Source organism: Protopterus annectens, chromosome 6.part1 (assembly GCF_019279795.1).
Source record: "Protopterus annectens isolate FY-2018-M chromosome 6.part1, PAN1.0, whole genome shotgun sequence".
Lineage (NCBI taxonomy): Eukaryota > Metazoa > Chordata > Ceratodontiformes > Protopteridae > Protopterus > Protopterus annectens.
This window is the reverse complement of record NC_056738.1, coordinates 336,451,728-336,467,759: the sequence shown is the minus strand read 5'-3', so window position 1 is coordinate 336,467,759 and position 16,032 is coordinate 336,451,728. Positions and strand designations below refer to the sequence as shown.

The 16,032-nt window shown below is 43.3% G+C and overlaps 1 protein-coding gene across 1 annotated transcript in view; it reads left to right on the top strand.

Moving 5' to 3' along the window:
• Positions 1-16,032, top strand: part of MTA2 (metastasis associated 1 family member 2) — a 1,757,597-nt gene that overhangs the window by 424,828 nt on the left and 1,316,737 nt on the right. The window contains exon 8 of the mRNA XM_044075372.1: positions 14,876-14,978. Coding sequence (XP_043931307.1) covers positions 14,876-14,978 — 103 coding nt within the window. The remainder of the gene's footprint in view (positions 1-14,875; positions 14,979-16,032) is intronic.

Genomic DNA, 16,032 nt, shown 5'->3' with positions numbered 1-16,032 from the left:
CCAGGCAATCCACCTACCTACCTTCTTCCCCAATCCACAAAACAGAGGGGAAAGAATGCTGCATACCTTGGATGTACATAGACAGCTACGCTACTACCTGGACAGAACTAAAAGTAGCAGAAAAACTGACCAGCTTTTTGTAGCCTATGCAACAGGAAGGGAAGGAAAAGCAATTTCCAAACAGACAATCTCCAAATGGATAGGAAATTGCATAAGATTCTGTTACTCCTACCATGGAAAACCAATTCCACAGAACATAAGGCCTCATTCTACAAGGGCTACAGCCACTACCACAGCTTTCTTACGAGGAGTGGCAACCAAGGACATTATTGAGGCGGCTACTTGGACCTCCGTGCATACATTTGCCAAGCATTAAAATTTACCTCTGTATTCTAGATCCCGAGCAGGGTTTGCCACTGCTGTACTGCAAGGGATCCTAACCACACCATAATTTTTTTCTTCCTCCTCCCCTAGTTGGCTATGGTATTCTACCCATTTGTTATGACTGCAGATGCATCCATGAAGGACATAGTACAGTTTTGTACCTACCATAAATGTAGATGTCCGAACTGGATAGCATCTGCAGTCAGGATTACCCTCCTTCCCCTCTGTGGTACTCCTAGGGTATTTACCCTCCTAATAGCTAGCTGGGGGGGGGGGGGAGTCTCTTATGGTGTATTTCTTTGTATATATGTACATACATGCTTATTTTTTGTGTTTGCCTTCTATCCTTTTGGAAACATTGGCATTTATCCAAAATTTAGCCTTCCAAGAGGGCAACTGGCATCTGGGGCAAGAAACACTGAGGAAAATGGCGTCGGCTGATGCCTTTATACCCGAAGACCAGCAGAGATGACGTCGGGTGAAGTGCGACATCAGCCGAAGCCGGACCCAGACTTTGGAATCCGGCCGACCGAAGGGCTGCCTGACGACAGGACAACCCCATTTGTTATGACTGCAGATGCTATCCAGTTCGGACATCTACATTTATGGTAGGTACAAAACTGTACTTTGTAGGGCATTCTGGCTCCTCCCAGTTCCACCTAGTGCCTACCACCCTGTGCGTAGCTTTAGGATTCTACCCATCTGTTATGACTGCAGCTGTATGCACGATGAACATAGTACAGTTTTGTACCTACCATAAATGTAGATGTTCGAGTGCTAATACAGCTGCAGTCCAGGTTTCCCTCCCTCCTTCCCCTTTGGGTACAGACCTAGTGGCTAACTCCTCATCTTACAACCTGATTGGGTTATCCTTCTATGGTGTATTTGCTTGCAACTACTGACTTTTGATTATATTGCATTGCAATGATTTTATATATATATATATATATATATATATATATATATATATATATATATATATATAATATATATATATAGCCTTCCTTCTGGGGGCACCTGACATCTGGGGCAAGAAAGACTGAAGAAAATGGCATCGGCTGTGTCTTATATACCCCTGACGCACTGACGTCAGGAAAGAAAGCAACAACAACCGACGCCGGACCTGGACTTTGGAATTCGGCCGACCGAGGACCTGCCTGACGGCAGGAGAACCCATCTGTTATGACTGCAGCTGTATTAGCACGCAAACATCTACATTTATGGTAGATACAAAACTGTACTTTTTCTTTACCTTGAGTTTGTTTCTGGCCTTTTTGGTTTTTCTTTTTCTGAGCTCCGTTTCACTCAACCTGCTTAGTCTTAGTCTGCTTTCGCCTTCAACTCTGCACCTCATGGCTTGAAGAAGTTGCTGCTCTTATCCTCTTTCTGACAACATGTTGCTAGTCTGCTCAGGATAAAACAAACATTCGTTGGTTCTGTTCATGCAGCTTTATTACACACAAACACATCAGAAATGAGGCTTTAACTTTAAACGTATAAACAGACTTGACTACCACACCCATACATGTTAACACTCTGGCTGTTTTATCAAAATGGCACTGCTTCCTGCATGTGCTCACTGTTTATATGTATGTGCTACATCTGAAAATGCTTCTTAAAGGTACATACACACACACTGATCTACACCTAGTATCTCAAAAGAGGAAATAGATGGAGATGTGGAAGAGATGTATTGTCTCTACATGTGTGAGGACTGTAGAACAGGTATGTGGCCAGGATTGGTATGGAATAAGGTACACAGAGAAAGGTGGTGGTAGAATGCATTAGTCTGGGAAGTCATCAAAGGAAAGGAATGCAGGAGAAAAATCTGACCAGACTGAGACTACTACTAGTTGGCAAACAAAAGAGGCTGATAAAACCATTGCAGTAGCAAAGAACAAGGCATCAGAGGCAGTGTACTAGCTTCTTAACAGTGGTTCAGCAGATGGTACAAAGAAACTCTTAATAGATTAGAAGGCAAAGACAGATTAAGAAAATGGTCATAAAACACCCTTCTTGTAAGCAGGCTGTTGCGTACATATCTCAAGTTCACAGGACATCAAAGATAGATGGAGTACTTCCAGCAGGTTCTGAATGAAGAAAACCCCGCAGAAACTATACTGACTCAGATGCAGTTTACGATGAAAGAGAGGGAGCCTACTGTAGAAGTAATAACACTAAGGAAAACTAAGTCTGGAAAAGTGGCAAGCTCAGATGAGGTCATGGCAGATGTAATAAAGATGTTGGGTTAGTTAAGGGAGAAATGTCTCCAGAGGGTACACAACAGTATGGAGAAAGGCACATCTCATGTGACCAGAGAAAAAGCACTCTAGTGCCATTGTACAAGAACAAAGGAGGTCTTTCACAACTGTGGGCAGTATAGAGGTACAAAACTCCTGCCACACCAAATGAAAGTTCTGAAGAAGAGTGATAAATCTGCATAGTGGTTGAAAGTAAAATGGGAGATGAGCCATTTCTGTTTAGATCACAATGCAGCACAACCGACCCCAATCCAGTGCAGTGAGACAGATAGCAAAGAAAAAGCTAGAGATGGTGAGAGCACCCAACTGGGCATTCCTAGACTAGGAACAAGAATATGATAAGGTGTTAAGAAAGCTGACTACTGCAATAGTTTGAAGTCTGTAAACATTGGCAGAATTAGTGCAGGCTGTGTACAAGGACCCAATGGCACAAGTACGAACAGTGTTCGAACTTGCACAGAGGTTCCTTTTGGGAGTAGGTGTGCATCAGATTTCAGCTCTTAGCCCACTGCTGTTCATACTGGTGATGGACTGCATTGTTTTTGTCCACTCTGACCAGTTTGCCAAGCGGCTATTTGCAGATGTGATATTACATACAGACTGAACAGTAGCTTTAGGAAATGTGGGGGAATGGAATGCAAAACAAGGTTTATGGGTTGAAATGGAGTGTGTAATGTAGCTGTAATGGCAGCAAAAGTTGGGGAATCTGAGAATTGAGATAGAAGGGAAAATAGTGGAGCTAGTTAACTGCTTCAGGTGTCTGGGGGGGGGGTGGTAGAGGACAATGGAAGACTGAGGAGTTCAAAGCTAAAAACAAAGGTGCTGCAGCCTTGACACAGGAGTAGTATGTGACGGAATATTACCAAAAAGCTAAAAAGTAAGAGTACAAAACAGTGGTGCATCCAGTACTACTATATGGTACAGAAATCTGGACAGCAAAGACAGAACAGTTGAAGCTAGAGGTGATAGATATGAAGTGCTTGCGATGGATGGTAGGAACAGGTAAAGAAATGACATTAGAGAAGAAGCCCAAGTGTCTCCAATTGCAGAGAAGGCCAAAGAGAACCAGATTAAAGTGGTTAAGACACGCGTAGAAAAGCAGAAAGTCTTGTGATGAAGAGTTGGGAGAGACAAGAAGGCATCTAGCAAACAGATCGTTGGATTGTGTGCTAGACCTGCAATAGTCTGGGATTACTTTCAAAGGTAGACAGGTAGTGATGGATCTAGAGAGATGGCTGCAGGTGGAGGATGCTGATCCCATGTAGAAAATGGGAGGAAGTGGAGTTGATAGCATAACAAAATAGTTTTTAAGATTAGTTTGACACATCCTTTTTCTAATGGCAGTAGTTAAAAACCTTCTGAATTTGTCACTTGGTATCATTTGTTGTATTTTTTTTCTTATACTGAGCCTGTGAAATTAAACCATAAATTAGTGATATGCTTTAAGCTAAATGTGTTAAATTACTGTTTTTGTTTAAGAAAAAATCAGCTGTAAATGTTGAGCATGCACTTAAGGGTTACCTAGCTCTGCCAAATAAAGCCTTTTCAGCTTGATCATAGCTCTGGTAATTGATCCCTTCCATATCCCCGATGTCTGTAAGGACTAATAAGATCTTTGCCCAATCTGATAGATCCATTCTTCCTGGTGGACGCACATCACAAAGGTGGTAAAGTATGCCTCAAAGTTCTCTTCCCTGGCCATCTTTTTAAGCTGGGGCAATATTCTTAGGGTAATCATGACCTAGTTACTATGAGCATCTCTTCAGCTGAAGCTACTGTGGTCTGTAGTAACTGCTCTAACATGGTCATCTTGGTACATGGGTCCATACTCAAGTGCACAAAAATTCCATCGTACAACAAGCCTGTTTCCCACCACCCTCCATTAAACCCAACATTGCTTCTATTGGGGAACTTTAACTGTCCATAAGTAAAATGGCTGAGCCACAGTGCCAGTGGTCCTCATGCTTAGTGCTTCCTTGACATAAAATGCTAACTCCCTGGTACAAGTAGTCGACAGCCAAAGGTTTTCCAGTATGTTAGATCTTGTCTTCATAAATAGGACCACCAAATACATCCAGGTTAAAAGGAAGTGATCACATACTTTCTCAAACACAAACCTTGTCGAGTTATTTGGTGACCTAAAATACGCTGTAGCTCTCCACAGATCCTGTTGCTAAAGCTGCTGCCTAAGTCACTTGCTTCCCCCACCTATAAAAGCAAACCCATATGGAGGAACTCCTCCTGTATACATAAGTTGTATACAAAGAGAAAGACATTCAATGCTTTTAAAAAGTCTTATTCTGCCTCCTCTAACAGCACACATGGCAAACAGTTAGGAATTTTATAGATGAATATGAACATAAAATAGCCAGTAAAGCCAAACATAACTATAATCTTTGTCAGGAAGTTGACTGTTTGGTACCAGTCTACAATAACATTGCCCACTTTGACCCTAAGGAAATAGCAATATCCCAGCTGACATATTTAGTGAAATTTTACTCCCACTTAGATGTCCTTCAAGAATGCAACTGCAGTCATAACATATGGGTTGTCCTGCCTCAGGCAGCCCTCGGTCGGCCGAATTCCAAAGTCTGGGTCCGGCGTCAGCTGGTGTCGCCTCCTCTCCGACGTCAGAACGGCTGGAGTATAAAGGCATCAGCCGACACCATCTTCTTCAGTCTTTCTTGCCGCGGTGCCCGAAGCAGAAGCAGTTCGCAAGTGCCGGTCGGTCAGCTGCTGTGTTTTCAGTACCAAAGTCATCTAAAAGCTAAGTACCCCGTTGGGGAACATTTTTTCTTGCCTCAGCCGATGTCAGAACAAATTGAAAAAGTTAATAATTGTTTGTCTTGTGGTAAACAAATACCTCATAAGGACTTCCATTCTCTTTGCCTGCCTTGCCTGGGCCCAGACCATGACGTCTCGGCCTGTGCTGTCTGTGCTTGCTTTAATAAGCGCACTCTCAGGCGCCGGGCAGAATTTGCCAAAGACTTTTTCGGTGATTCTTTTGCTTATATCATGCCGTCGGATCAACCGACAACTCAATCTTCCAAAAAACGTAAGGACTGGGACCGGCATCCTTGGCCCGCGTCATCCACCGATACTCCTCCTAAACCCTCCGCGAGTGCTTCGGTCCCTTCGGAAGCGGTAATCCTACCGCTCCAGGCCGACGACACAGCGGTAACTCGTCCTTCGGTCTCGGAGTCCACTCCGTGCTGGTTGTTGACTTTCCTCCAGAAACCGAGGTTCTGGATCTATCCGACACCATTCCTGTGGACAAGGTTACACCAGCACGTGGGGCATCTAGGCCTCCTGTATCCATGTCCATCAAGGTCTTTGCACATGCTAAGGCCGCCAGCCAGGCCAAGGCCCATCCTAAACCTACTGCTCAGGCCCCCTCTTCTGATAAACAGATCATGTCTCTTGCTGCAGATCTAATTTCCCTTATTAGGGGGTCTCAGCCTCATCCAGACAGAGGTTCTCAGCCGCCTGCAGAGAAAAGGCTCAGAACTGAGCAGGCCGACAACCTCTCTTCAGATGAAGCCTCTGGAGATTCTGAGCATTCTGATACCCAAGAAGAATCCTTCCACGCCTATGAGGACTCTGATGCTGAGGAATCAATTCCCTCTGCCTCTCCTCCAGAGGATTTTTCGTTCGGTGAAGTCCTACACTCCATGAGGGAGCATTTTAAATGGCAGGGCCAGGAATTCTCTGATTCCAGGAAAAGGCTACGTACCTTCCTCAAGCTTCCCCAGCACAGGCCTTTAGCTACCCCTGCAGTTATGGATGTCCTGGATGATGTTTTCTCCGACTCCAGTGCTAACCCTGATTCTCTCCCTCCTGCTCCTGTCAAGCCTGACAGATATTACAGGGTCCCTGACGCTCACAAGCATCTCTTTAAGGCCCATTCTGTGGATCTAGAAACAATTTCACAGGGCCCCAAGGGAGTGGCTGCTTCCACAGCCAAGAATCCACTGCCAGCGGATAAGGAAGCTAGATCCCTGGAGAGATCGGGTAAAAAAGTTTATACCTCCACCACCCTGGCTATGAGGTCACTTAACTGCCTTTTTCATATGTTTCAGTACCAGGATTTTTTACTGGATGACTTAGAGAAAAAGCTAGCCTCCCCTGAGTCTACTGATTTTAAGGCATTGCAGGATCTAGTACATAACACTCAGCAGGTTAACAATCATTTTCTTCAGTGTGGTTATGATGCATTGGAGGCTTCATGTAGGGCAGCTATGACTGGGGCTGTTATACGTAGACATGCTTGGTTAAAAGAACAGCCTCTGCCAGACCATGTTAAAGTAAAGTTACTTGATGCACCTTTAGAAAAACAGAATCTTTTTGGTGCTAATGCACAAGATGTGTTGAAGTCCATTGAGGAAAAAGCTAAATCAGTACAGACAGTCAAAGATTTCCTCCAGGTTCAGCCTCCCAGATTCAGCAGGAATTGGCCTTCAAAGAATTGGTCCTTTCCAGACACTGACAAGTTTCAAAGGGGAAAAAACAGGCGTGGCCGAGGTAGAGGGCAATACCGAGGCTCCTACAGGGGCCGCCAGTGGCAACCACCAAATCAAAGAAGTGGCACAGGCAGCCCAGCTGCACCACAACTACAACCACAATGACTTGACTTTCATACCGCCTACAAAGGCTCAAAGAGAAGCACCCTTGGGCGGAAAATTATCATTCTCAAAAAACTGGCATATCTTAACCAAGGACAACTGGATTCTGGATTTAATAGACAAAGGTTACAGATTCCACTTCCATACTTTACCAATAAGACAAGGCATGCCAAACCTGCCACATCATCAAAGGGCAGAGGCTCTCATTCAAGTTTCAAAGCTGTTAAACATAAATGCAATAGAAAAGGTTCCTCCACAGGAACAAGGCCAGGGATTTTATTCAAGACTGTCCCTTGTTCCAAGAAAGGAAAACAAATGGAGGCCTATACTGGACCTGTCTACTCTAAATACTTATCTCATTGTGCCAAAGTTCAGAATGCTGACGTTGCAGCAACTCCTTCCCATACTGGGCAAGGGGTCTTGGCTGGTCACTCTGGACCTCAAGGAGGCATACCTGCATGTCCCAGTCAGACAAAGCTGCAGAAGATACCTCAGATTTCTTGCAGAGACAGAGCATTATCAATTCTCAGCATTGCCGTTTGGCTTACCTACTGCGCCCAGAGTGTTCACGAAATGCCTGGCATCAGTAGTGGCACACTGCAGACTTCAGGGGATTCAAATATACCCCTACCTGGACGACTGCCTCATACAAGCAGACAACAAACAAACCTTGATTGCAGACTTGGACTATGTCATTCAATTACTACAGGCCTTGGGATACACGGTCAACATTCAGAAATCAAGACTCCTGCCATCCCAACAAATTATTTTCCTAGGAGCCAAGCTGGACACAAACACACCAAATGGCTTATCTTACAGAGGAAAAACAACAGCAGTTACCAGAGTACTTCAAAGGCCTAGCAAAGTTCTCCCAGCTGACTGCAAGGAAAATCCTGCAGGCCCTGGGGTTCATGGCATCTTGCATTCCTCTGATACCTTTGGCAAGACTTCATATGAGAAAGCTGCAATGGTACTTAAAAAGCTTATGGTCCCAACACAGCCAAAGCCTAGAGGACGTAATCCCACTCATTCCATGTCTGCAAAGAGAATTTTTGTGGTGGGCTGAAGCAAGTCAGTTAAACAAAGGCATGTCTTTCAGCAAACCTCAAGCAGGTCAAATGATTACAACAGACGCCTCAGACCATGGATGGGGGGGGCGCACATGGAAGGCAGATGCATTCAAGGTCAATGGACACCAAGGGAAAGGCATCTGCACATAAACCAAAAAGAGATGTTGGCAGTGATGCATGCAATCGAGAATTTCGAAAAATCACTTCAACAAGGACATTTGCTAATAAGGACAGACAACACCACTGTGATGTGGTACATAAACAAGCAGGGAGGCACTCATTCTTATCCCTTCTGCAGACAAACAATGATTCTCTGGGTCCCTAAGTCTGAAGATACATTTGCAATCCCAGTTTGTGCCAGGCAAGGACAATGTTCTGGCAGACAAGCTGAGCAGGAATTTCTTAGATCCACACGAATGGATGCTGCATCCTCACATTTTCTCACAAATAACAAGGACATGGGGAAGACCGGACATAGATCTCTTTGCTTCTCACATGAATCATCACCTGGAAAAGTTCTGTACAAGGACCCACCATCCTCTAGCCTGGAAAACGGATGCTCTCTCCTTCAGCTGGAATTCCCTAACAATTTATGCATTCCCTCCTCTACCACTGCTGACCAAGGTGATACTGAAGATCAAAGCAGAACAACCAACAGGCATTTTGATAGCTCCAGACTGGCCAAGGCAGCACTGGTACCCATTGCTGTTGAGCATAACTCGGACCAAGCCGTGGCCTCTGCCCCTATGGCCTCTGCTTCTAACACAGCACAATTACAGGACTGTTCATCAAAACCTGAAAACATTGCATCTGACAGCCTGGAGGTTACCATAACTCCTTCCGATATCTCTCTTTCCAAAAAAGTTCAAGAGATCTTACTGGAAGCACGCAGACCTTCCACCAGAAAAACCTATTCAGCCAAGTGGAAGAGATTCATCATCTGGAATGCTAACTGGGGTCAGGATACAACAGTCTTGAGTATACCTCAGATATTGGAATACTTGGCAGAAATGTTTCATACTGGTGTCTCATATTCTTCCATAAAGATTCATGTCTCCACAATCTCAGCAAAATACAATTGTGATCCACCTGTGTTTTCACATCCTTTGCTAAGACCGTTCCTGAGAGGGATAAAGAATGTCAAACCCCCCAGGAAACTGCTAGTACCTGCATGGGACCTCAATTTCGTCTTGGAAAAATTAACTCTTCCTCCCTTTGAACCAGCAGCAACTTCAGAAATGCAACTTCTCTCATGGAAAACGGTTTTCCTATTGGCTATCACTTCAGCAAGACAAGTCTCTGAGATACAGGCACTCATGGCAGTACCTCCTTTTCTCATTTTTCATCAGGACAAAGTCTCTCTAAGAACCAATCCTTCATTCATGCCAAAAGTAATTTCCAGGGTGTCTCTAAATCAAGCCATTCACCTGCCTACTTTCTTCCCCAATCCTCAAAACAGGGGGGAAGCACTGCTGCATACTTTGGACATACACAGACAACTACACTACTACTTGGACAGAACTAAGGCCACCAGAAAGTCTGACCAACTGTTTGTAGCCTATGCTGCTGGAGTACAAGGAAAAGCAATCTCCAAACAAACAATTTCCAAATGGATTGGACACTGCATCAGATTCTGCTATTCTTTTCATGGAAAAGGTGTGCCAGCCAATATTAGGCCACACTCCACCAGAGCTATAGCCACATCCACAGCTTTCATAAGAGGAGTGGCTACAAAGAACATTCTAGAGGCTGCTACATGGAGCTCTGTGCATACATTTACCAAGCACTACAACCTGCCTTTATACTCCAGATCCCGAGCAGGCTTTGCTTCGGCAGTCCTGCAGGGCATTTTAGCTACACCATCACTCACTTAGTTCCAACCACCCCCAGATTGGCTATGGTATTCAACCCATATGTTATGACTGCAGTTGCATTCTTGAAGGACATAGTACAGTTTTGTACCTACCATAAATGTAGATGTCCGATAGATATGCAACTGCAGTCGGATTTTCCCACCATCCTACCCCTCTGCAACCTTCTTTATGGGTCCACTGCCCCTATTCCTATTAGCTGGGGGTACCTCCTATGGTGTATCTGTTTATTGCTGTTGTGCATGTATGGAATTGTTTATCCATTCACCAAATTTAGCCTTCCTAGGAGGGCACCTGGGGCAAGAAACACTGAAGAAGATGGCGTCGGCCGATGCCTTTATACTCCAGCCGTTCTGACGTCGGAGAGGAGGCGACACCAGCCGACGCCAGACCCAGACTTTGGAATTCGGCCGACCGAGGGCTGTCTGAGGCAGGACAACCCATATGTTATGACTGCAGTTGCATATCTATCGGACATCTACATTTATGGTAGGTACAAAACTGTACTTTATAGCTGTTCCACATTCTCAGCCATTCTATTTATTTTCTCCTTAGGCTATTCAAAATCAAAGGGCACCTCATCTATGAGCCTACTGAGTTGTGTGATTATTAGTGTAAAGTGTGGCTTGTACAAACTGCTCCTTAAGCTGTTTAATCTAAGCCTGTCTACTGGCTGTATTCCCGAAGTCTGGAAAATAGCCATTTTAATGCCACTGCACAAAGATACAACCACAGACCCTGGTAACTACAGAATCATTAGTCTCCTATATAAAGCTATGGAGTACATCTCCGAACCCATTAATGTGGGTGTTAAAATCTCTTAATCCTGGACTTTGACTTTGTCAAAGGAAGGCCGGTCTGTTTAACCTCATTAATTTCTTTGAAAACATCTCTGAAGCAGTAGGTAGTGATTATGTTGCAGATACAGCGCATCAGGAGCTGTCCAAAGCCTTTGACACTATTCCCCATGGATGTTCCATATGGCTCTGTGTTGGGCCCTCTCTCTTTCGGCATTGGTTTCTCTGATCTTCTAACCAACACTCTTGGGCTGAGATTGCTTAAGTTTTACAGGTGATTATAAATTCGGTGTTAAATCTTCTGTTGACTCGTAATTGGTGCATGGATAGTGGTCTCAGATTTAAATCTGAAAATATTTTAATTTTGGTTAAGAAAAATGTTCCTATACCATATAGGTGGGCACTCCCTTCTAATCAAAAAGGTCTAGGCACAGTTGTTGATAAATCCTTATCTTTTGATCTTCATATGTCTATAGTAGTTCAGAACGCCTTCTGTTTGGCAAATAGATTTCTCAATGCATGCATTCTAGATCCAAGGAAGTTTTCATTCCCCTAGACTTGTATTTCCTCAGACTCATTGGATATAATGCACCTTTTGGCACTTAATGTTTAAACTTGTCCCTCTACTTGAGAAGCCTCAAATCTGTTGTTGAGGTGGACTGCTTGTCCTCCCTCTCTGTTTCTTATGGGCTCCTCCGTTGGGATCTCTGTTTTGCTTTTTAGGTCATAGAACATAGTCCTTTTTGACGTCTTTTTTTGCAGGAAAAATTGTTCCTCAAATACCCGGTTTAAAGAACAGACAAGACATGGTGTAAGCTGTCTGTAGACAGATTGCCCGGTATTTCTGTATGAACTTGTTCTTGGGAAGTAATGCTTACTATTTTTGTCAGTTAAAATTCATGTATGTATCAGAAGTCTGTGGGATCAGTCTGTCTCCTTGTATGTGAAAATTCCATTATGGGTTTGCTGGTTGAAGTGACTAGTCCATAAAAATGGCAGGATCTTGAATCCTTCCTGATGGGACTGTCACTTTAAAACATAGTCAAGCATACGTTAACAGAAAAGAAAACCAACCATATTACCATCTTTTTCCTATTTACATATTTACATGCATTATACATCACATATCACTTTATAATTATCAGTCCAGCATTGCATAAATTCTGAATGCCTGCCTTCCCTTAAACCTCACTCATGAACATTATTCTGCATGTATTGTTCCCACAGTTTCCATGTATTGCTATGTAATTTGCTTCTTTCCTTTTTCTAAATATCCTCTCAGTGCTTTTTTAATATTCAGTACTTCAAATACCATTGATGTAGACGTCGATTCCAATTTCCTAGGAATTTGTTTTCTGTCAGCCAACATAGTTAAAACTTAAGGCTTTACTTCTATCTAGGCAATTCAGATCCTGTCTTAGCTCAAAAAATGCTGTTACATTTTTAACTGACCTGTTTGTGCTATGTTTATATAAGCTTCCTCTGAGGAAATGTTTTACTTCTGACTAAAAGATTACGTAGACTGTAAAGTTTTGGATGTTTTAGGACAGGATTCTGTGCTTTAAGGGGACTGTCAATGGTTTACTTTCCTCAGAACCATTTGTTTTATACCATACACTTAAATGACTCATGAGGCTTCATTCCTTACTTTTGACATATCTTCCTCTCCTTAATGAGCGTGTGTCCATGGTGTTACCTTTTCCTTCACGCACAAAGCTATAAAGGCATCTCTCGGGTGTCAGTCCAGCTCCTATTTTGCTTCGGCTTCTGGTGGGTGACTCTGTTATGGATGTTTGTTCGTCAGACCACCCTGCTTTCCTCACTTTACCCCTAGTTATCTTGGTTTAGCTTTTTCAGCCACCAAAGACTGGAGGATAACCAACATCTTTTGTGGCTGTAGGGAATGCCCCTTTGTGAAGAGGCAGTTTCACTATCAGGGGAGGGATCTTCACTTTACCAGGGAAGGGAAGTGGAAGCTGGGACCAGAGTGCCCTCCAAGTTAGCCTGTTTTCAGGGAGTGTATGCTTTGCGAGAAAAAAGTCTCTTGTTTCTGTTTTTATGGACAGGGCAGATTTCCTGTGTTTGCCAAGACATTTAATACTTTTCCTTGCCCTCTGGTTCTTCAGGAAAGAAAATGAAGATCTTTCTCTTTCTCACAAGGAATTTCAGTCAGGAGATCAGACATTGTAGGGAGGATGGTTGTACTTCAGGAATTTCTTGTCGGTCTGAGTAATCTGATTCTGAAGAAAGTATGCCAGCACAATTCCCTACTAAAGAGATTTATTTTTATTGATGCTTTATCGACGATAAAGTTATTCATTGGGACCAGAATTAAGTTCCTATGGCACAAACATGGATTATACATTAGATTTGTAAAATGAAATGGCAGCTATCCCTTCTGTCTTGTCTGCCATAGAGAGTGTTACTTATTGGTTCTAGCTTAACCTGATGGTCAGCCTCCTTTTCCCAAGAAGTCTGACAAGTTGTATAAGGTACCTCAGGCACACAAGTACCCATTTCATAATTTTAAGGCAGACACAGCAGTTATTTTTTTAGCCAGACCTGCTACTGATAAACAGGTTACACCTTCTGATCCCGTTCTGTCTGCCAAGGATGGAGACCAAAGTGGGTAAGTTGTGGAATGAAAATGTGTACTTCTAGTAATTTAACTTTCAGAAATGTGTTTCCATATGGTTGGCTTAGGCTATTAACTTTTGTAATTCCCACAACTAAACTGTTCCAGGCAGATTCAAGGCTCATTCTCCAAGGGCCTTCGCTTCATATGTGGCTTTTTAGAAAGGGTTGAATTCAAGTATTCTAGAAGCAGCAACTTGGTTCTCAGTGCATACTTATCTAAAGCACTACAAACTAGATTCTTTTTCCAGGTCTAGGACCGACTTTCTCAGGACTATTCTTCAGTGGCTCTTGGACCCTTCCCCTTCCAACTTGCAGATATTCTAAGCTATGGCATTTTACCCATGTAGTTTAGAATACTGCAGCAATGGTCAATATGAAGAACATAATACTGTTGCGTAAGTAAACTGCAGTAGTTGCTCCCTGCCTCCATCCCACTGTTTTTTATGTGCTTTTTGTGCTAGTGTGTTGACATGAATGTATTTCCTAGCAATGTTCTCTCAGGGCTTAGTCCCCCCCTCTCTTACTGTGCATGATAGCTGTGAAGGGCTTGGTGCCTAAACCTGTCTTTAGCCAGCACAGTTAAAGCTGACTTTTATAGTGTGTGAAATGCCCTGAAGCTTTGAAAGTTGGGTGAGTGTTGTATGTAGGATGTAACCCATATAGCTTAGGTTACTGCAGCAATGATTATTCAAGCATCTACTGTTATGGTAACTTTACTTGCACGTCTGTACCATCCTTATGGTGTTGGTTCATCCTGACAACCGTCCTAACATTCCCCCATTCAGATTGTCACCATCCTTTCCTAGATGGGCCTAAACCTAAAGCTTGCCTTCTTTCCTCATCTGTATTATAACTCATGAGAGCACTACATTATGAGAGAGGAGAGGAGCTTGAGTCCTGGAGAAGCATGTCTGTGGAAAATGTTGCCATCTTGGATCTGCCACAAAGTCAGATAACCCAACAGTAGAGATGGGCATAAGGGTATTTTGTTAAGCTAAGTACATAACTTCATTTTTTTTAATCTGTGTATGAATGAGGATAGCACAAGAATACCCATTTGTCCTTTACAGCTAACTAATGCTGCTTACAGGTGTTGTGCTCAGCATAACTGAAACTGTATAATACACAGAATCAAACTGTGATGGTATTGGTAACAAAGCAGAATATACCTAGTTTTTTTTTCATTTGAAAAAAAAGTATGAAAGCTCATTTTGTAAATGTTTTCTGTTTTAGGAGAAATAGATATCCGAAGTCAGCAAAAACTGGAGATAAAGGTGTGGGACCCAGATAACCCTTTGACTGACAGACAGATTGATCAATTCTTGGTGGTGGCACGGTAAGAGCTGTTGTATATAAGTATTGTGGGTAATTTCTTATACTGGAGAGGGTCCTTAATTAACTTGTAGTGGATGTAGTACAGGCAGGCAACTGAACAACAATTTGATTAGGATTGTTTATGATAGTGGGGCAAACCTTAGTTTTGGAGGCTGTAAGTTAGAGTATATATGAGGTATGTTCTTTGCTTGGTTTAGTCATTGGAATTCCAACTGGGAAGGGAGTACCAAGAGCAGCTTTTTTTCTCTTTGGAAAGGTTGGTGATCATCTTAAACTGTTCAGCACCTTGTGGAGGGTTGGATGACCAAAATGTTTTTTTTTTATTTTTTGTTTGGTAGGTTCATAGGTTCATAGGTTTATACTAGGCTAACTGCCCTAGGGCATTTATAAGCCTAGCCCAAAGTTATGTGGCTTACGCCGCCCCTTATGTTAGAAATACTGTGCCCATTAGTTTGTTTTGCCTCTGTCCAGTAGTGACACAGAGATGATTCCCGGGGTAAACCTACGATCTCCCATCCACCGGTCAAGATTTCTCTTGAACAGAGCCAGCGAGGTGCTCTGCCTCACATGGACCGGGATTTTATTCCACAGCATGGGGAGTCTTTGGGTGATAAATCTATCCCTCCAGCACGTCCTATTTATATCCATGCTAAGGTTTAAGTCTCTTGCTCTAGTGGTTTTGGTGGATTTGTTTTTTTGAGGTGGAGCATGTCCATTAATTCCGGGTTGGTCATGGCCTTGTATGTCAGGCACAGGTCACCTCTGAGCAGACGGTATGCAACTGAATAGAGTTGGAGATGTTCTTCGTTCCCCATTGCTGCAGTCCTAACTATTGGGTATAGTCCGCATCCAGTCCCCCCGACCAGAGTATAATAAAGGCGGCGGTCAGACTGGCGCATCGACGTCAGGGCAGCGTACCGCGCATGACCGCATGCGACGCGGCGCCCTCAGTCCAGTCTTTTGCGCATGGTCGAACGCAGTTTTAGTTTGCAGGTTGTTTTTTGAGTGATCTGAAATATTTCGGACAGGTTTCAGGAGAAAACAGAGCTGTTGGC